Consider the following 26,144-nt stretch of genomic DNA (forward strand, 5'->3'; position numbering starts at 1 on the left):
TACATGTTAAAGCACAAGAGTATATGTTTTGATTAGGCAGAACCTGTTTGCTTCCACAGAAAAAGTGCTTACTCTCCAAAAGCTGTAATCATTTGCTTATTAGGTTGCTTGAGCCAGAGCTCTATATCAAGTCAAGCTATTGTGTTACTGCAGAGATTGACCTTCAGGCTAAATCCATGCCACTGCACTGATATAAGTCTGCTAGATAATTAGATAATGATGGTGTCTGTTCTTCCCCGGCAGCACCACAGATGAGAGGAGGGCAGCTAGGAGGAATGTGTTGCTGTTTGCATTTCAAGCCACCTCACTTTCCCTTTCCATTGTCCTCTTCTGAAATACATTAACATTGCACTCCTTGAGAGAATGGTGTTTTTCTTTCTAATTCCTAGTATTAAGATGTATGGGCTGGAGAGGCTTTTTAAAGCTCCTGGGCTGCCAAAAGTTAATGTACTTGTTTATTTAAATGTATTTGGTTTTTAAATGGCATTACTAATATATTTCATTTATTTCAAAAGGTTTTGTTTAATATATTTAATTAATGTATTTAATATACTGAACGTAAACCCTAAGTACCCCATACTACTACTAAACTCTACCCTTCTGTGAGCTGCAAAAACTTACTATGCTTAATGCTACCCATCCCTGAACCCTAAAAACCCTTACTACCCCTTTACACTATCTTTCCCTGATCCCTAAAAAGCTCTTACTACCTTTTAACTCTAGCCTGATTCCTAAAAGCCCCTTGATTCCCTTTAATGATACCCTTTCCTGAACCCTGCAAACTCTCTTCTACCCGTTGCAGGACTCTGCCTGCTAAAGGCAGGAGGAGCCTATGGATGAAATACTTGGACAAACTGGGAATTGAATGACTGAATCCTCACTGAATTGTCTAGTAATTCCTCATTTCGAAGGTGACCCTCAGGGGCCTACTTGCGATCCCTGTTACTTCTAATGCCACCTGCACACCATTACTAATGCTCAGGTATCTGGAACTCTGGGGAGGAGTTACGGGTGATATCAGGGACATCTTTACATCTTTAGTGGCTTACAGAAGCATGTAAAAGCTTACCTCTTTAAAAAGTTAGACACAAGTTTTTTTTTTTTTTTTTTACAAATATATTTATTGAACTTTTGCATCATGCAGCATGTACGGGTAAATAATGCATTTCCAATGTAATACAAGTAGACGTTTGATTCAGATACAATGATTCATGTAATACTTCACAACATATTTCTCAATGATACCACAATTGACCCTACCTAGCCCCCTTCAATGTGTTGCTGTCAACAGCCCCTAAACTCCCTCCAGGCCCCCAGATCTACTCCAAATTTTTGGGGCTGCCCTGTCCATGGTAAATTACCTATTCTGCCCTTTGACACCATTCGTAAAAGTGTGGCTCCTATTCCTCCACTGTTGAGGGCTCTGGTTTCCCCATGCTCTAGCTACATTGCTCTTGGCAACACCAGTTGCTAGTGCCACCCCTATTGCCCGGTATCTGGGTATTGGTTCCTCCACCGATATGTTCAGCAGGAGTTCTTTGGCATTTATGGCAACCTCCATACTCGTGATCCTGGACATCACCCCCACTATCTGTCTCCAGAGCATTTGAATTTGTGGGCAAGCCCACAAAATATGGAAAAATATCGGCTACCTCACTGCAGCCCCACAAACACACTGGTGACACCGCCCACCAGCCTTCAAGAGGACAGTTCAAGAGTATTACGATCTATGCAGAATCCTCAACTTTATCTGGCGAAAGCGGGCTCTGATTGCAATTTCCCCTAGACTCTGAAGGGCCTCAGTCCATTCCTCATCCTCAATGTCTCCCATGTTTTCTGTCCATTGCTCGCGTAGCTTCACCATCACATCTGGGGAATTGTTAAGTAGTTTTTTTATATATATAAACGCGATACCCTTTGTGGGCATGGGATATGCCAGGAGACGGTTCTCTCTCCCCCTCTTGCACATGTCTTCAGAGAACATGACCCAACCATAGGATTCCGTATCGCTCAGCCTCCACAATGTCATATTCCTGACGGAGGTTGGCAAAGGGTATCAGAGCCTGTCCCCTCCACATGTCCCCCTGGTGCTCTATGCCTATCAGTTCCTAACCGGGGAATCCCTTCTGGCTCCCCACCTTATTAAGGAGGTCGCTGTGCCACAATGGGGTACGTGTCGTCATTCAACCCCTCCTTCCCAGATATTGCTTTGCTTCTCTCCACGCCCTTACCACAGACTGTTTATAGGGTGACAGATCCTGCTCCCGCCGCCGCTTATAGAGATTCGGCTCATACTTCCCTTTGCCCATTATTGATCTTTCTACCCGGAATGCAGGTTCCTGTTGCTCTAAAAAGACCCAGTCGTTCATTACTATTAACTGCGTTGCCCAGTAGTAGATCTTGATGTCTGGAACCCCCAGTTCACCCTCGTAAACTCCCCTCTTCAGTTTGCGCAATGCAATCCGGCGGGCTTCGCCCTGCCAAAGCAGCATTCCCACCTCATGGTCAATTTTTATGAAATATCATTTTCAGAATACAGTGGAGAGTTTTTTTCCAAATATAGAACCACTCAAGGAGGGTCATTATCTTACAGAGCGACACCCTCCTCATCAGCGAGCGAGGCAGACTCTGCCAGTGCGCCACATCACCTCTGAGTCTGTCCACCTGAGGGAGTATGTTGAGGCGTATAAATTCTTGAGGGTCATGGGTGACCATTATGCCCAGATATTTGAACCCCTCTGTTACAACTGGGGCCTCGCAATCTGATGGAAGCCCCCTCCCCCCAAAAAGTGGGAACAAAACTGATTAAGACCAATTGATACAGTAGCCAGAATACTCACCAAAGGTATCAAACATCTGTTATAGGCGGCTCATGGAGCGATAAAGGGTGAGTCACGTACAAAAGAATATCATCTGCATAGAGCGAGATGCGTTATTCCCAGTCTCAACCCAGTGATAGCCCCCTGATCAGGTATTCTTGTCACATCCATGCTGCCAGTGGCTCATGGCCTAGTGCAAAAATCATGGGCAACAGCGGAAAGCCTTGATGCGTCCCTCTGCGAAGAAGGAACTTTCGGGATCCCACTCCTTTCATCCTGAAGCTTGAAAGAGGTGCTTGATATAGTAGCATGACCCATTTGCATAATTTGGGTCCAAAACCCAATCTGGTCAAGACTGCAAGGATGTGATCCCAGGAGATAATTTAGAAGGCCATTGTTACGTCTAGGGCCAGTACAACAGCTCTTCTGAGTACAATGGCGCAGTCACCCCATAAAGGCTGCGGAGATTAAGGCGGGTGCTGCAGTGAAGCATAAAGCCTAATTGGTCAGAATGTATCTGGGATGTGATTACCCCCCAACAATCTATTTGCCGGTACTTTTGACAATACCTTGACCTCCACGGTTCCACGGTAAGGAGCGATATAGGCCTAAAGGAGCTACAGCATGAATGTGGCTTGCCTGCTTTATGGATTATGACTATCATGGTGGCTCACTGGATCCTCGGTAGCTGACTTGCATCCCTAACCACCTAAAACATTTCTAGCATCTCTTTGCCACACCTGCCGCACCGACTTTGGACAATTCCACAGGGATACCTTTTGGGCCCCCAGCCTTCCCCAACTGTATTCCCTAAATAGCGGCTACTATCTCCTCTGCAGTCGATCCGCCTCTAGGTAGTTTCCTGTCCACCTGGTTTGTAAAAAGGCGAGGTGGTCCAGGTTGGCCCTGGATGCCATCGGGGAGTACAAGGCTTTGTAGTGGGGGCCAAGTGTATCTGCTTAATCTGTATTGGTGCTCTGTGCCACCCCCACTGGGTCATGGACGTCAGTCACCCAGTTCTGGCCTCGGTCTCTCTGGTCTAGCCAGTAGCTTGCCGGCCTTGTCTCCTATATTATAGAGGCATCTCTGTGATACCAAGGCGTGGCTTCCAGCCCTGTTTTCAACCAAGGCACAAAGGGCTTCCTGCTTCAGCCATAGTTGGGGACATAATCCCAATGGGCAGTTCAGCACCACCCATTCCTCAAGGCCAATTTCTTTCTTTCTAGGGACTCCCCTAATACCTTAGTTTTTTCTTTTCCCCCCAACGAGGGCTAGGACTTGGTCTCTAAGTACTTTTTTGTGGGTCTCCCTGAGGGTACAGGTATAGGCCACCAAGCCTTGGTTCTTCCGAAAATAAAGAGACGTCTTTTGTTTGATTTTAGTCTTCTGTGTTTTCTCCTGAATATACCAGGTGTCCGTTTTAGGGAACAGTGTGGGGCTCCCTGAGGTGTCCTACATGTGCACTCCAGTGGGAGAGTGATCGAATATCCCTTGTGCATGTATAGCAGAGTTCCGAAACGAGCCTGCAGTCCTTGCGTGTGTAAAGAGATAATCTAAGCGAGAGAAGCTAGCATGAGCATGAGAGAAGTATGTATATTGTGACAAGGGGTTGTGTTGTTTCCACTGATCCACTAGTTCTAATGCTTCTATGAAGGAGGGTAGCGGGCACTCACCTCTGCTCGGCTGTATCCCTCCAGTTCTATCCAATGTGTGGTCTAGAACATGGTTCACAAAGCCCTCAATATCAATGTCCCGGCTGGGGGGGCCAGGATGAGAGCGGCGTAACATATAGGGAACAGAGGTTGACTGTCCCGTCCTCCCACGTGCCAGTGACTGCTACGTATCTACCCTGTGGGCATGCAATGTTCGATGGATCTTGAGGGGGGTCGATTTCTTGAGGAGTATTTCCACTCCCTGTGAGTCAGTGGTGTAACCTGAGTGTGCCACTAGGGTTTACCCAAACCAATCCAAGGCCCTGTATTGTGTGCCCTTCAAATGCATCACTTGAGGAAGAATCATGTCTGGGCCCTGTCTTAGCAAATACTGCAGGACCAGGGTCCGCTTAAACTTATGGCCTAAGCCATTAACATTCCATGTCCATACCTTCAAGTTGCTGCTAGCATGTGTCGCCGTACCGTGACTTGCCATTTAATTGATATGACTCACACTCTGTGAAACTCCCCGGAGGGGAATGGGTAGAGGAGCCCTCTGAATCCCTAGTGTATCCACCTTACCCCGTAAAATATTGCTTGTAACAATGCATCATTGTAAAAACAGAAAACAAACAATTCTAAAGTTATATAAGTGATACCCAAACTCCGCCCTCCCTGCTCGTAGAGCCTAATCCAGTCCCCAACTTGCAGAATGCCGGTCGCCCGTTACAAAACATTAACTCGTAAGGGGAGGGCAGCCCACGCCAACTTGTACTGATAGGAAATAGCTTAGTAAGTGTAGCAATACCCCCTTATCACCTCTCGTATGTCTTCCACTGAATCATGCCTATCTCTGAAGGACCAAATAAAGGAGAAACACCCATCGCAAACAGCTTCCCAAACCTCACCCTCCTTGAGCCAACAAACCGGCAGCTTCCCAGGTTATAAAAGTTTTGTAAGTGTAGCAATACCCCCTTATCACCTCTCGTATGTCTTCCACTGAATCATGTCTATCTCTGAAGGACCAAATAAAGGAGAAACACCCTTCGCAAACAGCTTCCCGAACCTCGCCCTCCTTGAGCCAACAAACCGGCAGCTTCCCAGGTTATAAAAGTTTGTCTCAGAAGTGCACTTCACACAGTTTATGCGCACATGAGCCGTAAGTCATCTGTGGGTCATGGGTCCCCCAGGGCCCTACTCCGGTGAACTATAGCCTCTGTTCTCTCTTTTTTTGTTGAGTCCGCTCCTTGTCCTTTTCTTCATACAGTACGTCAACCTTCAACCCAGGTCCAGGCTTCCTCCGGAGCAGTAACGTGCCAGGTTTTGATAGTCGATGACTCGAACTTTGGCTGGGTAGGGCATCATATATTTAAAGTTTCTGTCACGTAGGTTTCTCTTCACTGCTTTAAAGCACCTTCTCTGTTTTTGCTCTTCCATAGTAAAGTCTGGAAAGAATCTGATCATAGCGTTTTCAACACTGAGATCGCCATGGGAGCACACTGCCTGGAGTATCGCGTCGCTGTCACAATAGTTGAAAATCCTGACAATGATTGCATGAGGTGTAGCCTCGGGTTTAGGTCGGAGCCCAGCGGCCCTGTGCGCCCTTTTGATCGAGAAGAATTTAGATAGTCATTTGGGGCGGAGGGTGTTGAGTATCGGGTGTTCTAGAAACAGGTCTGCGCTGTGCCCATCGCTGCCCTCAGGGACCCCAACTTCGCTGATATTGTTCCTCCTCGATCTGCCATCTTGATTACTAGTTTGGCTGCAAGCACAGCGTTGCTCTTGGTGAGGGCCTCTGCTTTTTTAACCTTGTCAGATATCTTCCTGACATCAACCCGCATTCGGCTGACATCAGTAGTAACCTTGTCTAGTTTCGGCTCCAGAGTCCCTCTTAACTCTCTAATGGCGGCCATGATTTACGCAATGTAGGTTCCTCGTCTTGCTGAGAGGGCTGGCTTGTCCCTTCATCCATACTTGGGTGAGCGCACTGTGGGCTACAATTGAAACGGTGTTTTTGTCTAGTTTGTTGGATTGCGTGGGCCTGGTTCTGCAATTTGTGACCATTTCCTGCTCTGCGCTCGCGCCCCTCACTGGTGTTTCCACTACTAACCTGCCTCGCTCTCTCAAGCCTCACCTCCTTCTCTGCCAGGTTTGAAGGCCTCCCTCCGTCCCTATTTAGTAGGGGAGAGCCACACTCCAGGGGGAGAGCACGGGCCCCAGCATAGACCCGGGACCCCTTTCTCCTGTGGCCCGGCTCTACGACTCTGCTCTCTCTGCTCTGCATCACCAGTGTGACTTTGTGCAGGCTGCAGACCAGGCCGGGCTCTTCCTGGTCTCTCTGGTCAGTGCACTCTCTCCCCCCCCGTTGCATTAATCACTCCCCCCCCCCCCCCCCATGCACTCCTCGCCTGTCTCAATTCAATTTTGCCAGAGAGGGGCCGCTAGACACCTTCCTGGGCTCCCGCAAGCACTCCGATGCTTTCTGCATACCGGGACGGTCCGCAGTACCTTCGTGTCTCAGGCGGCCACCGGCAATTGCTCTACTAATCACTCCTGGCCGGGGCTAGATCTCCACCACTGCCACACCAGACGCAATGTTTCTGGCTTTTCGCAGCAGCGTGACATGGCTCTGGTACTCTCAAGCCACGAGTGCCGTGGCCTCACAGAGCCTGCTCGGTCCGCTGCTGGTTCCGGTCACTCGCTCCTTTAAGGCTCTCCCCACCGCTTAACTCTCTCACTGAGTGAAGAGGGGGAACCGGTGGATAATCTTCAGGGCCTCCATCGGCTGTCTAAATCCACTCCACACTCAGCCAGGGCACCCCGACACTGGTTAGCTCTGTCTCCTCTTCTCGCCTGGCTGGGGCCAAGCCCCTCCCAGTGCTCCACCTCCACCACCACCCCCGGCATTGTCAGTGGGGGGTGGGCACGCTTCTCCAGAGCTCGACGCCCGGCAGCAGGGTACGGCCAAGACTCCCTCAGTCCACAAATTCTCGAGGCCTCACGGGGCCCGCTTCCCCTGCAACACGGTCCCAGCTATTGGGTCGTCTCCTTATCTCCTCCGGGCACCCACAATCCCAGGATAGCACTTATCTGATTCCAGATGGGCGTTCCACTCCATACAAGTGATTTCGTCCGAGATACTGCGTGGATGGTAACGGATTGTGAGGGTTTAAGTGGCTGGCTGCTATGGTGCTAACTTAGAGTACGGCCAACTTGGTTGGTGGTTAGCCACGCCCCTCTAGAAGAAAGTTTTTAAGATATGAGTGTAAGCACTTTTAAGACTACATTTAGCAACTCATGCAATGTAGAGCTGTGCTGCATTGCCAGAAATGGCAATACCCCAATTATTAGTCATTTACAGAATGTTTTGCTAATATACTACAAATCATTTATATCGTTCGCACAACGTATTACCACAAATGTAGTGATAAATGTGCAAGTGTTGTTTCTGTCTCTTTTTTCCTAAATAGTCAGTAAAGTGAGCACCAGCGTTTTGCTTATATTCTGGTACTAATAGGTACAAAATTAAAAAATGGCATTACATGGACTAAAAAACCACTTTTCACACATTTTACTGTATTTGTTACAATTTCCCATGTATTCTAGAATACCCCCAAAGTAGTATGTCAGCGAATGGCAAAATACACTAAATATTATTTGCATGACTATTCTAAATTGCTCGTAATAATAGTCTATACAGATAAAGTAAACTTCTCTTTTTAGGTCTGGCGTGACAGTGCACCTGTCTGGACGATGTATGTTTAGCAATTCTTTAAAATATGCATTGAGGATGGCTTGGGTTTAGCTTTACCCAAAGGAGTATTCTTATCCTCATGCTATAAGCTGGTGACTTATTGTTCCATTTTTCAGAAAGTGCTTTCATTAAAATGCATGAGGGATTATTCTAAATCTGAAAAATAAACTCATCAATCCTGTTTGTTACATAAAGTAATTTTTCTCCTGCATGCATTCTACACAATAAGCAATATTTTTTTCTTTTTTTCCCAAGTCATTCTCAGAGTCAGTAGAACAGGATTTGATTAACACAATTTGTGCTTAAAATGAATGGAAACCACATTTGTGAATGCCTGTGTTTACATTTGTTGGTACATTAAAGTCAAGTATATTGGCTTTGCCAGTGCTTGTTTGTGTACCTTTCTGTAATAACTGTCATCCATCTTCATTACTTTATCAAGTATTAGTGCCTGAGCTTCATGGAATTTAAGGTATTTAAAGTTCATTTACAGTAGTTGTTGGGATGGAAATGGCCCCGGCCCTATATGGTGAACAGTCCTGTTCCCCTGCCCGTGAGTGCCCAACTGCTAGAATCTATTAATGGAGGCCTCCAGCCTCTCACTAATCAAGTATGTGCCCAAAGGCCTAGGCTTGTCCATTGATATGAATAATGTCCTGGACCCATGTCATTGGCCTAGAGGGTCACCCAAGAGTGGAGACCTCCAGGCCCACTCATTTAAAGTTCTTTTACTTTACAGTAACGCTGGTCCTAGTGCTAACATCCCTCGCCTTGTTTGCTAGTATGTATGAATGCGTGTGACCTGTGTGGTACATGTATAGTGTCTGAGTGAACCAAACTCATGGATTCCTGCAGGTTCTATTTCAGATACCTCTGGTCTGTTCATGTGTATATGACGAAGGTGGGGTTTCTTTTCCAGAGAGTAAAATTGTATTGCTGACATTCCTTAAGCTGGAGGAAGGTGACCTACACCCTAAAGTGGGGAAAGAGGAGATGGTGCTACCTTTAGAAATTTGATGCTGTCCTTTAGCTGGAAGGAGCAGTTAATTAGTCTTCCTCAGCACTGCCTTTTGGGCAGTGGTGAGGGTGAAGGGTGGGGCTGCAGTCTCTGTTCACAATGTGACAAGTCTCTCAGGGGCAGAATGTTCACACATCTTTGTGCCTCTCTTGTGGGTGCTCCAAAGTGGAGATGATCCTGCTGTGAGAAACATCACATTTCGAAAAGGCTGAGTTTGGGAAACAGCCTGGAAAGGACACATAAAAAACAGAACTGGCCAAATTGGTTCTGAATGTGCATCCCCTTTCTGCTGCACCTGTATAAAAGTGGAAGCAGTCGACCTTCTTGTGGTTTGAATTCCAGGTTCTCTTTGACTAAGGAACAGGGTGTGGCCCAGAGATCCCAGAGGGGTGCTGTGCAACATGATTTGGTATTTGCTACGATTCAACTTTCCAAAGTTTTGGGGACATCGCTGGGCGTCTGACGTGGAAGAACTGTCTTCTGTTCTCATGCTTCTAGAAGCTGATCTTTCTTAGAAGAAAAGGTAAGGAGTGAGCCAACCCTGCAAAAAGTGCCGACTATGGGGGCAGTTTTACATAAAGAAGGGTGAACCCAATGTTGGGGGCAAGCAGAAGCAGGCGACACCCTGCAGCTGAGTGGGCATCTTTCAAGAAGCAAATGAGAGGCGTGCTCCTGGATTGTAGTGTTCTCTTTCGCTGAATGGGCCCAGGGCAATGATGTGTAGTGTGCCTGTGCTGCTGTATTCCTAAACACCTAAGCCCCAAAGCAGACTGAGCAGCTGCATGTCGGAAGTGTGGCCAGAGCAAATCGCCTCGCTGGCACGACTGACTGAACCTGTGTGGCCCAAGTTACTGACTCAGCATTGTTTGTGGCTTTGAAGCTGCAGTGCTACTCCCTAAGAAGTGCCTGCTGTGGCCTCGTCCTATGATCCTGCCAACTTACCCTGCAGCTGGAAGAGGGTGTTCAGAACCCATTAAGATTGCAGGTGAATCTGGAACCTGTCACCAGCCACACTCTGAGGGGCAGTCACGGCATCTGCTACCTGCCTGGGGACTGGATTGTTGATGTACTCTCAGCCGGCGCGTCTTCCATCCACAGGAGAGAGCATGAACCAGACACATGCTGTAGACCCGACTATGAACAGGAGTAGACTTCCATTAGTGAGAAACTTAACAATGGGAAACAAACACTAGAACTCAGTGCACAAACTCTACTTGATGGGGGTGCTACTCCCGGAGTCAGCTAGGAGAGCCCTGGTCCATGCCCTGGTTACTTCCAGGCTGGACTACGGGAATGCCTTATACTTGGGAGCCAATGTGAGGTGCCTTCAACGACTGCAGCGTATTCAAAACGCCGCTGCACGCCTAGTGCTGACACTGCCGAAAAGATCCTCTTCCATGAAGACCTTGAAGACGCTACATTGGTTGCCAATCAAGGAGCGTATCTTGTTTAAAACCCTTTGTATTGGTCACCGGATCGCCCATGGAACTGGCCCCAGGTTCTTGCGGAACCTGCTCACATTGTACAAACCCACACGACTTTTGCGGTCTGATGGTGCTGGATTAATGTGTATCCCTAAGATTACTAGGGCTAGGATGGGTGGCAGATCCTTCCGCCTTTTGGCGGCTCAAAGCTGGAATGCGCTTCCTCTCAGACTCCGGACGGAGCCCTCCGAGAAAGTTTTCCGCAGGGAACTCAAAACATATCTGTTCCCTAAAAATTAACTGCACTAGATCGTGAGCTGTACTGGGGGGGTTTCCTAGGTCACCGAATAGCGCGGGGACACACTGGCTAGTGTAACCAGGCGCTGTATAAACTCAGTAATAATAATAATTGTACCTGTGCTTGGAACATACCACTAATAATTTACATTGAGATAGAGGAAGGAGGGAAGGTGAGTGGGGGGAGCAATGGGGAGCCCCTTGAACCTTTGGTAAAATGGCCCAGCTCCAGTGATCATTAGTACCTGATAATGAGTGGTATTTCGTTTTTGAGTTTATTAAGGTACTTTCTTTTATGAAAAGATAAATACTGAATTGGAGAGTCCATTATTGGGCTATTGGGTGACTGCTGAATGCTGAGCTTAATGCACCCCCACGCAACCTCGCTAAAAAGCCTATAACTGCTCACCATCGCTGCCACTGAGTGTCAAATGCTGAAAGGGTTGTACTTGGCCCAGTTTGCAGAGCCATAGTAAGGCAGACCTGGAGACATCCGAGGCAATCGGCCCCAGCCAGCATGGCTCAGGCCATGTATCCCACTTTTGCCCCCAATGGGGCATGACAATAGTGCATGTGATTATGCTCTGGGGTTCTGGTTTATTACGGTTGACATTTGTTTAGCCATGCCAGTGTCTGAGCTCCCTATTAAATTCTTTTTAATTCCTTTTTATGTTTTGTACACTGCTATTTCTTGTCTTCCTTAAAGGACCTTATTTAAGTCTGGCTTAAAAGGGAACAAGGACTGAGAGTAAGAATCACAAGAGTGTGTAGCTTATACTGAAGAGTGCCTCATCCTAATTTACTCTCATGGGGCCCGATTCAGAAAAGTAATCTGAGACAAAATCCTAACTTTACGACTTTCGGTATTCACAGAAGGCATTCAGGAGTACTAAAGTTAGGATTTTGTCTCAGTTAAACTTAAGTTTTGGTCTTAAGTTAAACTTAAAACAAACTTAAGTTTAACTGAGACAAAATCCTAGTTGTAAAGTTAAGATTTTGTCCCAGTTAAACTTAATTTTGTCTTAAGTTCAACTTAAGACCAAAACTTACGATTAACTGAGACAAAATCCTAACTTTAGTACTCCTGAATGCCTTCAGTGAATACAGAAAGTCGTAAAGTTAGGATTTAGTCTCGGATTACTTTTGTGAATCGTACCCACGGTGCTCAATTACAATCTGTCTCTGACAGGCCAAAACTTACTGAATAATTTCATACAAATCAAATAACCTGTATACTAAAAAGAACAGGCCTTACAGCTGTATAATAGCTATTGTTTTATTTCTCTTTGCAGCAGCCTTATCGATTCGACAGAGTACAGTCAGCCACCTGGCTTCAGTGGAAGTTCACAGGTAAGAGGGGTGGCACTTGGTTTCAATATTATCATTGCCCTCTGCCCAGAAAAATGTATCTACCTTATTCTAATTTTGGGGGTTAAGATTTTTATTACTCTACTGCACAATATGTTTGTCACAAGGAGCTAAATTTGAATTTTATCCAGGACTTCATTCGTGCTCGCCCTGCCCTGTTTTGGCTTTCCATTCGGAAAGACCCGGCGGCATCACTCACCAGGGATATTATTACTGACTGTTGGAACTGCGATAAATGTTTGGATATTCCCTGGCTCTCTGGAGTGTATAATAGTCTCTGTAGCATTAATTATGGGATTTTTTTTTACTAAGCTTATCGTAGATAATCTCCCACACAAAAATGAAATAAGAAATGCTCTATTCACACTATATGATGAAGAAAGATCAAACCGGGAATCTCTTAAGACCAGCGTTTCTACATATCTGGCTTTTGATTTCTTAACTTTGCCTATGCCTCATTATCTGACACTACCGATGAGCCATTTGGTGCGCGGATTATTATTACGCCTAAGGGCAGGCTCAATTAAATTTGCACTTTGTTTCCCCCTTGGCATCAGAAAGAACTGGATTCCCTGCCTAGCCCATGTGATGGCCTGAGTGGTCAATCTGCGCTGCACATGTGAACGTGTTGGCTCCTAAGTGGAGCTGAAGGAGCAGCCAGATTCATTTTCTGGGGAAGCAAAGCTTGGGCTTTGACTTTGGAGGACCCACTCAAGCAGCGTGGAAGCTGGCACGCCTTGTCGTGAAGCCCCGAGGCGACAGTGAATAGCAATACACGCCATCTGACTGTAACCATACACACACCTGGAACTGCAGCAGTGGAGGAGAGCAGTCAAAAGCAGTAGCATGCCCAGCGAGTTTGTGGAACCCAGGACAACTCCAGGGGATACAAACCGAGACTGTGGACTGAGGAGGTAAGGAGGGGGGAGTGGCTTGGCTGCTCGTGCCCAGAGAACCACGGCATTGGGGACTGTGAGCTTGTGGGGTGCCGATTTGATGAACTTTTCTCTTATCATAATGAGTTTCTGCCCTCCCCACAGGTTGCGGGGGCAGCTCACTTTGGACTGACTGCTGGCTCCTGTTGGTGGCGTTGGCGTCCCCTTCCTTCCTTCTCTGACATTTTTTGGCACTGAATGAATTTCTCAGAGGCTTTGTGGAGTGTCTGCCTCTTGTGCTGATCTACTCCACTTACGCATGTCTATAAACGCTGGTGACGCCTGGATATTTGAGTTACTCAGAAATAATAAGCCCTGGGATACACTGTAGGGGTTAAAAACATCGACTGGTGGTGACTACCTGCACATCTGGCTGAGAATTGACTGTTGCAAGGAACTAGCAGGGGGTGCTTGTGCCCAGGGTCCTGCCAGAAAGAGCCTTACTGGTGATTTAGCCGGAGAAGAGGATAATACTAGCCCAGTCCTGTGTGATACAGCCCTAATGGGTGGCGGGACTTGTCGGTGGCATTCCCAACCACAGCTTTTGGGAGGTGTCTCAAGAGGATAACGGAACATGCACTGTGTCAATGCCTAAGGAGACGTTCATGGTACGTCCAAAGGCCCCAAGACACCACACCAGGATTCCTCGCGCCAGTCAGGTACTAACCGGGAGCCAATGATGAATACACTAGACGAGATCTGGAATTCCACACAGTTACCACACTGGCAGCTATGAAGGTCACAGACTGCCATGGAACCCAAAATCGATGCAGTCACTCAAGGGGTCAACCTCCTTCGGACTGATCATAGGAAACTGGTTGACCGAGTGGCAAAGACAGAATCTACATTAGCCCTTACCCGTCCAACTACAAATGATGGCGCATGAAGTGGCTCGCTAACAGGAGAGGGTGGAGGGTGCTGAGTTGCTCCCGCTTACATAATATCCATCTAGTGGGAGTCCCGAAACGGGCAGAGGGCCTGAGCACAGACCTTTTCCTGGAGTAGTGGCTGGCATTGATGGTATTAGGGGTGGGTCTTCAAAATGGTTTCGCGTAGAACGTGCCCACAGGGTGCCGGGACAACACCATTTATAGTAGGGCCTCCAAGAGTGATCGTAGCCAGATTGTTTAACTTCTGGGATAGAGATGCTATTCTCCAGATGGTGCGTACGCAGGTACCCTTGGATGATAGAGGGACAACCAGTTAACATCTATCCAGACTATACGGTATTGGTTCAAAGGCAGAACAAATCCTACTAGCGTGTTAAACAACATCTGAGAAGCCTAGACATCTATTATGCCCTGCTGTTCCCAGCAAAACGGAGGACCATTGATGGTGATCGCTCACACTTTTTTATCTCTGTGGTGGAGATCTGGCCCTGGCTTGTACAGAAGGGGTACCAACTACCGACAGACCGGGGCTACGACACACAGCCCTGACCTTGGTAGGAACAGCGATGGTGCCGAAAAAGGAGGACTACACCAGTGGCTATGCCGATGAAAATGCAGGCTGTATCTGAGAGAGAGAAAGAGATGTTCCAGTGGGCGCCATGGCTGGAGTCGGAGAATGGTTGTCAGTGGCCAGGGAGGGGGGGGGGGGGGTGTTCGGACCCAATGGATGACGGCGGTTCGGGCGGAGGGGCTGTGGGATGGGCGGTCACCACCCGGGTCACACCAATGACATCTGATGAGAACACTGAACTGTACATTTCTAATGGAGATGGGGGGGGTCCACGGTCTGCAACGGCCTGCCTCGCAATTGCTGGGGGTCAAAACATACTGCCACGACATACCCGACAAAGGGAACCTGTATTTACAGACTCCAGATGTTTGTGTTTTCTATATACAAGTTATATGGGCGATGAACATACCATGAGTTGGGGTGTTGGCAGGTTTAATGACTGCAACACAGTAAAGTAGGGAGGGGCGATAGTTGGGACATTGTTAATTGTCTAAAGGTTTGCAATGATGTGTGCACCACACCATTTTTGGAGGTTTATTATACCATGAAGGATCAATTGGATGCAGGGAAAGGACACAAGTATGTGCGGGATGACTCATCACACGCCTAAATTGTTGAGTTAGAATGTGAATGGCCTAGGAAATAAGATAAAAAGGGGCTGGTGGTGAAAGCATTGGCAAGATATGTGGCAGATGTAGTTTTCCTGCAGCAAACAAATAAGAAAGGAAACTGGGACACTGCTGGCCTGGGGAAAATATATGATTCTTGCCCAGGCATGCTACTCATCTAGTGCAAGGGGTTTAGAAAATGTAATCAAGAGATCCGTAGCCTTTCATGTGAAGCAGACATGGATGGATGAGTTGGGCACCGCTATACTGGGAGAATGGGAAGGTGAACAACTGCCTTTGGTTAATGTTTATGTCCCACTGGGACTGCAAGTAGATGCACTGCCATACTTAGGCAAATTACTCACTAAACTACGACATACCACCACAGTGGTTGTGGGCGATTTTAACATGGTGCTGGATGACCAGCTAAACAGAGCCCAAGTCAGACGAACACACCGGATAGCCCAGGGAGACTAGATCATTTCCTCCAAGCCATAGCTATGGGGGATATCTATAGGGAACTTCATGGAAAACTGTACAGCTACTCCTACTCTTGGGCAGATAATACCCATTCCTGTATTGACTTTTTTCACGTGGAGGGTTTTAATTCATAGGTTCATAGAAGCTGAAAATAAAGCGAGAGGAATTTCAGACCATTCCCCACTTGTTGTGTTAATGAACTTACCACGTAAGCGGGGTCAGAGCGAGTGGTAAATAACGACTTGGAGACTACTAAACATGGAAGAAGTGACTCGGTTTCAGGTAGCCTCAACCCAATAGTTTGAGGTTAATACTAAGTCGGTGTGGGAAGGGGCTCCAGTGTGGGAGGCATATAAGGCCACCTTTTAGGAAAGTGATTATCGCTTGGAAGGTGGGGATAGGCGTAAGCGCAAGGAACACTGCTTAGCCCTAGAGAGAGAGAGACATAGGCCAGTTGGAAAACGAATACGCAACAAGCCCATCTGCTGAAGTGAAGACCCATCTCCTTGGAAAGGTGGAGGAATACCGCTCGGTAATAGATGCAGTTAACCTAGAGTGTATAATGCTGGTAAAGCTCCTATACGAAGTGGGAAACAAAGCAGGGAAAATGTTGGCATGGCTTAGTAAACAAGAACAGGTTGGACATCACATACAGGATGTTCAGGGACTGGACGGCTCTCTAGTGACTGTCTCCGAGAGTATTGCGAATACTATGGCAGAATATCCGTGAGACTTCTATAGAAGTAAACTTCACCCTGAAGCAGAGGATGGATATATCTTTGTTCAAGAATGGCATTGTCGGCAGCTTGACCGGCAACAAATGTGTGCTGTAGAGGAAGACCTACCTGTTGGGGAGGTGCAGCTGTGCTGACTCAACTACAGTCTGGGAAACAACCGGGATCCAATGGGCTACCACCGAAGTTCTTTAAGAAGGTAGCTAATATAACACCACACGTACCTAGGATGTACTATGAAGAACATCAACAGAATGAGCTCCCCCATGATGCTAACTTGGCAACTATCGTATTGATTCCAAAACCTGGGAAGCCACTGGAAAATTGGGACTCCTATCACCCAATATCGTTGCTTAATGCAGATGCTAATGTATGGTTCTAGCGAACCGCTTGTGGGCAGTGATCCTAAACCTGGTGCTTCCAGACCAAAATGGCTACATGCCACACTGATCGACTAGGCTCAGTCTTCGACGCCTCAACAACAACATTGCTGCAGCTAAGGACGTGATGCTTCCATTGACAGTGATTTAATTGAATGTGAATAAAGCATTCGCCTCTGTGGATCAGCCCTTCCTTTTTGCCATTGTGGAAAATATGGCTATAGGGCCCAAATTAGGACGGTGTGTTGATCTCTTGTACAAGACGCCGAGTGTTTGAGTCAAAGTAAATGGTATTCTTTCTCTGGAACTCCTGATAGGTCGGGGGTCTGGACAGAGCTCCACTCTGTAACCCATACTGTGCGCCTTGGAGGCGTTCACTGTGTGGATTCAGGTGGATGCGCAGGTTTGAGGCTGGCGTTGAAGAGATAGCTGGGAGAAGAGAATATCGCTTTACACAGACAATGTCCTTTTATACTTCATGCATCTGAAGCTGTTACTAGCACGCGTAGGGGAAATACTTGGTATCGATGGTAGGCACTTCATGTTGAGTATCAATTGGGAGTAATTACTTCTGTTTCCCCATGGCCCTTGGGAAGCTTGAGAAATACTCCCTATGCTCCTAAGGGTGATGCGTGACCGGTTCCGCCACCTGGACCTTTGGATTTCCAGGGATGGTCCCACAGCCTATAAAAATATTCTGACCCCTCTTCTATATAGACTTGAGACAGATACCACACAGTAGAGGACACTTCCACTCTCCCTATTGGGTGGAGCAGCATTATTAAAAAATTATTACTTTGCCTAAACTGACTTATACCCTACAAACAGTCCTTTTTGTAGATCAGAGGCTTTCTTTTGTAAAATAAACGATTGTGCGAGTACACTGTTTGGCTGGACAGAACACCCTTTGGTGGCTCTTCGCACTTTACAAAGGTCTACGTATGACGGCGGGATAGTCCTACCAGATGTTTACAAATATTATGAAGCTGCTCTTTTTAGCACGGTAAACAAATGGACATTTACGGTGGTAGAATACCTGAAATCTAGACATGACCAAGATTCCCTGAGGGTGAAGGGATATCTTCATGTACTGTACAGTGGCACACTCGATCGCGATCGAGACAGTGTGTAGGAAATGGAACACACTTATGAAGGAAATGGCCTGGGGGACCCCCAAAACCCCGTTATGGTTGGGCACGAAACTTAGGGCAGTATCTACCCTGCTAGGCTTTAGTGGGTGGGACCTGACTGGCCTCTGCTTGCTCGGAATGTCTGAGATGCAAATGGTATGGTGCCGTTTATACATCTTAGAGAGTGATATGACATGGCTCCCTCCCTTTTCTTAAGTACTACCAACTGAGACACGCCTTATGGGGACACTTTACACTGGGTGATTATACGATGGAGGAGTCTCCACTAGACAGACAACTCCTAGATGACCAAATGACAACTAAAGCGATCTCCTTAACATATAATACCCTCATAAACAACATACAAGGGGAATTAACCCACTTAGAAATGAAATGGCAGGCAAATGTGGGCATTCTGGAGGCCTAAGAGGCATTACAGTTCCAGAGGAAGGTAGCTATATAAATGCGATTCCGTTGAATTCAACTCTAAATCCTTCACAGAATTTATAAAACTAGAACGCAGCTACACAAGATTGGAAGGGCTGTGAATATTGAATGCCTTCAGCCAGAGAGGGTCCTTCCTACATACGTTATGGGAATGCCTTAGGATTTGCTTGTTTTGGGAGGGTGTGAAAGTTCGGTTGGGGGCGGCAATCGGGGAACCTCTTGCATTACAGGGCTCAGTTGGTACTATTAGGGGTATAGGGAGCTTCAGACCTCAAATCTTGATATTACGTGTGGGAGATGGATGTATGCGTACCCGGGAAAAATTGGTCTACGAGGGGTGGGGCTGCTGAGGCAATTTGAGAAGGCTTTGGGAGGTGGACTGTGTCGGAATGAGAGACAGGGGGGTTGGACTTCCAGACAATGAAACCGATTCACACAGTCTTGGCGTCTCATGTCTCTTGCTGAGAGATTCTAGCCTGGATATTTGGATATTTGGTAGGCTGTGTTTTTCCTGTCATGAAGAGGGTGGAGGTGATTTGGGGTGGGGTGGTGGCCACTGCATTTGTATATGCTTATTTGGTTGTTATTGTTCGCTTATATGTTTTAAAAATCAATGAATATTTAAAAAAATAAAGAATGGTGATAAATCACACATTAGCCATTGTATATATATTCATGTAAGAACGTATAATAAAATTGTAATAAAAATGCCAATGTCTGTCTCATTTCACAACTTAAGTGGACTATATTCATACTGTGCTTTGCAAAAAGAGGCTTTAAAGTAGCACTTTTGTGCATTTGTGACCATGGGTTTATGTTTGAGTTTATTTGTTTGCTTTAACAAATAAACTATTTAATTACCCTGTTATCATAGAGCATTATCAAAGAGCAATCACAAAACGCACATATAGTTTAGTTAAATATTGAGATAATCAACTTTTTGTTTTTAGATTGTTTAATAACAATAAATCATGCAGGTGTCCATGCACATTTTTCCAGTTGCTAAATGGCATGCAAGCATTACTTCTGTAAATCAATAAATTGAGATTAGGCTACTGCTTTGCAAATACTCACTTTGCTGAATGAATGGGCCTAATTCGCAATGCCGCTTCTGTGCACAAAAATGTTAAATTTGCAGCCGGAAATCCGAAATGCATGCTCAGGGCTAAAATATCCTACATGAAGTTCACTGTCAAACATGTGCTTACTTGCAGAGAAATAGCAGCTGATACGGTTCACAAAAAGGTTTACGTAGACTACCTTTTGGCTTTTAAAAAAAACTGACTTGTCATATAAAACACACAATAATAAAATGCATTGAGCTTAGAGTCATCAAAAACGTAAATGGTTGTTCCTTAGTTTTGCTTCTGTTTTCTCTGTGGACTATACATTTAGGCTATAAGAGCCATGCACTGTGCATTGAATAAAATAGATTAAAACTTAGTTGTATGTTGTGTTTTGCTGGTGTGGCCTAAACCCCCAGCAAACACACAAGGTCTAAAATAGTTTGAGTCTGAATGACCAATGTGAGGAGAACCCAGCCAAGTTAGCAACAGGTGAAGAGTCATGCAGCTCATGTAGAGATGCAGGCGCAAAGTGTGGTCTCAGAACATACTATCTAAAACTATGTTTTATTACGGTTATAAAGGAATTAAGTTCACATAGCTCCAAAACAGGGATTTGATGCAGGCATTAACTATTCCTGGAGCCCATTGTTTCAAGAGATGGTAGTATCCAAACAGGACCCAAAGCTGGCAGAAGAAATAGAAGAAAAACAGGGAAAAAACTCAGAATATGAGATCTTTAACTGATCAATTACTATAAAATGAGCAGCCTGAGTAACACAGAGGACAAGAGACCTTAGCGAGAACTCTTTCATAACTGATAGGGCAATGTGTCTTCTGCTGTTTTCATCAGTTAATAAAGCTGTATAGTGTTGTTGTAAAATCTATTTAGATCAATGATTCAATTATTGAACTTCTTTAACCAGCATTGAGTGCCTACTATTATTCCATATTAGTTTCAGTATTAAGAGGAAAGCAGGAACTTGGCAATTTGAGTTATGGGCATGTGAGATGGATGTGATATCTGATTTTAAGAAATGTCATAAAGACATTATGTGATTAAAACAATGTTGTAGACTACTGTAATGAAGCAAAAAATGTACATTTTCTTAAACAAATGCTAAATGTTATGCTCTTCTTTTTGATATCTAACAGACTAAGAAACAGCCCTGGTACAACAGCACCTTAGCTTCCCGGCGGAAAAGGCTCACAGCACACTTTGAGGATCTGGAACAGTGCTACTTCTCCACCAGGATGTCCCGTGTCTCAGGTACTCACCCTGCTAACTTGAAAGGTTCTGATTGTATCCAAAATAAAGAAGTCCAAGGCCCAGTTAGGGAGGATATTGGCTTCAAGGGAATTTTAATTGAATTAAACTGCATTGACATAGCTGTATGACTTTCAAAATTAAAATGCATAGGTTGTGAACATTTTGAATTGAAATGCTTTGACCATGTTGTGAGCTGCGATTCTGAGATAGTGACTAGTGCTGGTCAGAAATTGTGTGCATTGACAGAGTTGTGCAACTCTTAGGCAGGTGTTACATGATGGAAATGAGGATGTATAATAACCTTTAACTTCCAATTTTGTCAAAAGAAAGGCTAAATGCTGTGCCAGCATAGTCTACAAACCCCAAAAGGCTGTCTTTTTATCCCATTTATCGGAATAACTACTAACAGAATGCAAAGATATTGCAATCATAATTCAGACTTTTTGATGAGTAGATGGTGGTACCGTGATCTTTTGTTTAAAAGCTACCTTGATCTTTCTTTTCTTCGTGCTGATAAGGGAGCATAGTTGCACAGAGGCTCACCAGATAAAAAGCAGGTCTTGAGTAGTGGAATCAATACTGGACACCACCACTTATAGCACTTAAATGATATGGTCAACCATTGCCCTTTACCATCTTTCAGTAAATGTACTCGTCTGTCAATGCACTGTGAGCTCCTAGCACTGCTGCTAACATTGGGTGGGTGAGTTTACTTCAGGAGTTATCAAATGGTACGTCTATTTTTTATCATGCTTGGTCTAATCTATTTGTTGAAAAGTAATGTCACATGCAAGAAACACTGTTTATGGCTAACCAAAGGTGAATGGGGACCCAATGTCTGATTAATTCCACAAAACTCAGAGATTGAAATATTGAGCATAATAAGTTTAGACAAATAAAAGACAGTAAATAAAATGATGTGATAAATGTTTATAATATAGATTGAGCATCTGTGGGTGAGAGTGTAAGTGCTGTGATTGTAGCTCTGTTCAGTGCGGGATATGAGGAGAGGAGAGTCTTAAGTTTTTAATGCCAGTGTTAGGACTCACATTGGTTGAGGTGAGTTTAGTGGGTGATTTTGAATGCAGATAAGGAGTTTTGGTTTTAGGGTGTGTGCAGGGGCACGGAGTCCAGGGAAATGCAGCAAGATTAAATGACCAATTGTGGGATTTTCTGCAGTTAGGTTCAAGTGTATTGTGAAAGGAAAGATTAGCAGAGCGCAAAGGTTGGGACAGTGAGTGTTAATAGGTACAGCCATGTTGGGAAGGGGGATAGAAAACCAAGATGAACTTGAATTGAGCTTTGCGGGTGCTAGAAACCCTCTGATCTTTTATCTATGAATGGTGATAGGCTTGTGACATGCGAAGAGTGGGGAGTGTTTTGACTGGCAAAGTAATTACATTTTCAAAGGGAGAGAAGGCATCTTTTAGGAGCTGTCAAGTAGATTAGTACAGTAATCAAGCTTCTTTGCGACAATTGTGTTGATTCTATGGAATTGGAAATAGGCGCATGTTACTAATAGTGGAGTGGTGTGGCTCACTGGTTAGAGGCGGCAGACCCGGAAGCAGAGGACGGCCCAGGACCAGGGTTCAATCCCCAACGCGGCACGGTCGTGAACCAGGGTCAGCGGACTCGATAATTCTCGCCTCGGTGCCTACTCTAACCAGGGATCAGACTCGGCAACTCTGGGCATTAGCTTGCCTCATCTCCACAACGGCCCCCCACAAACGCCGGGATGCCTGGTTTGACCTTGGAGATACCCAGGAGGGAACATCTCACAGGGAAAGCCAGGACGGGTTCCCCAGCGGTCTATAGCGCCAGGACGCCTCCGGGTAGCAGTACGCTTTACAAGACACACACATTTACATTTACATTTACTCAGATATCAAAAAACTAACATTTGGCTGTTGCAGCTCTAGTCAAGGCGGTCTATAGATGAACATGTTCAAGACTATTTCCAAGAATACTTTCATGGAGGGTGAGCAAGCACATTTTCAGTTAGATGTAGTCTACATAAAGCCCACTGTTTTATGGCCCTATTATACTATACCATGAACCTGCTGCAAATGAACTCCCTTACACATGAGCTTTTGCAATGGATGTCAGACTGAAAATCTGCATCACCATTTTGTTCTTTGCTCACATTCAGATGATCAGAGCAGATATTTGGTGTTTCAGGGCACTCTTTTCAAACAGTATATCACAATAACAAATGTACATGAACTAAACACCGATGAAACTTTTTTAAATAGAATTATGCAATAAATCGCTCCCACTATCCCTTGGAATAGTGGTGATTTGAATCCAACACTGAATCCTGCAAAGGACAGATCAAATGCAGCAGGTGGGCATGGCAAAGCAACCTCAGCAGCACATGATGACATACTGGGGTCACAAAACTTAACTGACATTTGGAGAATTAGGGACACTAAGGCTCTGTAAGGTACATTCTTATCCTTGGTACATAAGTTCTCGCCACTTCTAGATTTCTGTCCTGCCAGTGGAAATGTAGTCACAAAGACATGGACTGTACATCATTTGGCAGAGATGTTTCAGACCTCTCCCCTGTATTATGTTTTGAGCCTTCATCATCCTCCTTTCTCGTGGAGGCTTCACCCGGACGTATTATCTGTTGCTGTGTTCACAGACACCCTTAAAAAAGAAATAATGGAATACTCAAATAATAACATTGGTTCAGTGAACAGCAAGTGCATTATCTGGGAATTCATCAGGATGGTTATTAGGGCGCACAATATAGCAAAATACAGGATTTAAATCCCTTTAGACTCACTGGAAGCCTCCTTGTACATCACATGCGTGAGCTAGAGATCAAGAATATGTCGAACCTGGACCCCGCTTTATTATTCGATATGTAACAAAAAAATAAGACTTTATTGCATTGAAGAATCTTCTAACATAAGATAATCGAGTTAGAGATCAAACATATGTCGAACCCGAACCCTGCTTTATTCGTCGATATTTAACAAAAGATTAGAGACTTCAATGGCATTTGGTAACAGAGAGGTTAAGCATTCATGCAAGAGTGTAAAAACATGTTCATTGAGGGAAGGAGAGAGCCCAGGCATGTCCCTATTGGATATGCTCACACACCCATCGGCCGCCAGAACGATAATCCTAATCATCTCAGAAAATGAGCATCCTTGTTTTGAAACCGAGAGGATTATCCAAGCAAGGACTGCCTTCTATACTGATTTATTTACATCTCAGCCTCACGTAGGGGAATATCAGGTACTTAATTAACTAGACTGCATGGACCTTGAATGGTTGGGGGATGGAAATGGAAATTTTCTTTGCAACCCATTTCCACAGAGAGACAATTACAACTATCCAAAGTTGCCGCAGTGAGGCAGGAGGCATGGATGGTCCACCAGGCGAATTAGCTCCCCATCTAATGACCTTTTTTTTAGGAGGCGCTTGAGAAACATGTACTCCTTCCCACGATGAGAGAAGCTCTTCTCATCATGCTTCTTAAACCAAGCAAGCCAGTTAATGTACGTGAATCCTACTGACCACTATCACTCATTAACTCAGATGCCAAAATACTTTCTAAAATAATGGCCAATCAGTGACTCTATCTGGTTTCTTTTTTGGTATTGCCTCATTAATCTGGTTTTATCCTTACAAGAGTGTCCCATAATTTTCAAACATTGTTTGTGTTGATTCACCCTCTGGACCCAGATCTTGAAGCTGTGGCAATACTGTTCGATTCAATCAAGGCATTTGCTGGAGTGGGAATTTCTATTTTTTATACCGCAGAGAATGGGAATGCTGCTACCCTGCGTTAGCTTGGTCTAGTTCCTCTATACCAGCACCACCACATGCATCTGCATAAATGGGATACTTTCTGACCCAGAACCCATCACCCATGGAACCAGGCAGGGGCATTCACAACCCAAGGGGCAACCTCTCTCCATTAATTGGGAATACACAAAGTTTGGATTCCTCTCGGTCCTGAATATAAAATGGAGCATATCCCTAGTTCTTCCCCTCACGCCTTTCACCCTGAAATTCCCGTTAGGTTACCCACTTGTATGGTGCATGGATTCAGTAAAATCTCTTGGCAGATGGCTCAGTTACGATCCAGTTGCTGTAATCAAAGAAAATTATGGTGTAGCAACTGCAAATGTCAAAACTGCTAAACCATGGTGCACCTTATCCTTGAGGAGCAGGATAGTGCTGCTAAAGATAGTGATTGTTCCAAAATCTGTAAATTTCTCCAACAATATCCCGCTAGCACTGCCCAGACAACTGTTTCCTGTACCAAGGTCCCTCCTGATCAAGCTTACCTCTGCTAGTAATCAACAATGACTTACATGGGACGTTTTCACCTTGCCTTATGACCAGGGTGACTTTGTTGCCCCATATTTAGAACTCTATCTTTGTACCAAAGTACAATATGGCCATTATTGATATTTGTATCCTCTCTTCATGCTCTACCTGGCGATTGAGGGTGATGGGGCATTGCAAAACCATGCTCTACACACATATAATTAACAGGCACTCTGAAATTGACACGGCCTCTTACACGGTGTCCGCATGGGGGAAAGTGTGCTAAGAACCTGGCTAAATCTTGGTGATGCTCCTGACGTTCTGCGTCTGCACCATTCGTGGCTCTTTCCAACATGTGAAGAAAATCTCTGCAGTCTTTTACATAAACTTAATATGGTCAAATTTTGTGATCTATTTCTGGATGTTACCGTTATCCAGCTACAAAATGTTGGCAAGCGCACCCTCCCTGGTGACTTTAGTTTATTATAAACTGCGTAGTCTGTAAGGCTGCTGTTTCTTCATTTTCACTAGAGCCCCCCAACCCCCATTTTAAGACACTAACACTTCCTCCCACCAAAACTCCTAATGGCCTCATAATTTACCTCTAGTTCGAGGCATGTGGGCTGCTAAATTCATATCTTTGCATTAGATCGCCACCTAGTGTTGGGTCCGGATGATCGCACATTGTTGTCCTGGAAGAGTCTTCGAAGTATCCTGAGATGGGTGGCTCCTCCCCTGGACTACAGTGCGCATGGGCATCGGCTCCATCCCCAGATTGTTTTTTTCCGCCATTGGGTTCGGATGCGGTCTCGACGTCTCTCCGTCGGAACCGAATAAACATCATTTTTTACGGCCAAAAGGCTTTGGGTTCTTTACGTCGGTATTGTTTGCGTACGGTCTCGAGTTCTTCCGTCTCTCGGAGCCGGAATCACCGGAGTTTTTTACTACTCTTCGGACATCGAGGCCTTCTCATCGCGACTCGACACTAAGTTCCCAACATGGAGCGGAGTCCG

General features: G+C 45.5%; 1 protein-coding gene across 1 annotated transcript in view; it reads left to right on the forward strand.

Annotated features, from left to right (window-relative positions):
• COP1 (COP1 E3 ubiquitin ligase) overlaps positions 1 to 26,144 on the forward strand; it is a 917,107-nt gene that overhangs the window by 265,226 nt on the left and 625,737 nt on the right. Inside the window, exons 9-10 of the mRNA XM_086956597.1 lie at positions 12,257 to 12,314; positions 20,727 to 20,841. Coding sequence (XP_086812723.1) covers positions 12,257 to 12,314; positions 20,727 to 20,841 — 173 coding nt within the window. The remainder of the gene's footprint in view (positions 1 to 12,256; positions 12,315 to 20,726; positions 20,842 to 26,144) is intronic.

The sequence above is a fragment of the Lissotriton vulgaris genome, chromosome 1_1 (assembly GCF_964263255.1).
Source record: "Lissotriton vulgaris chromosome 1_1, aLisVul1.2, whole genome shotgun sequence".
Lineage (NCBI taxonomy): Eukaryota > Metazoa > Chordata > Amphibia > Caudata > Salamandridae > Lissotriton > Lissotriton vulgaris.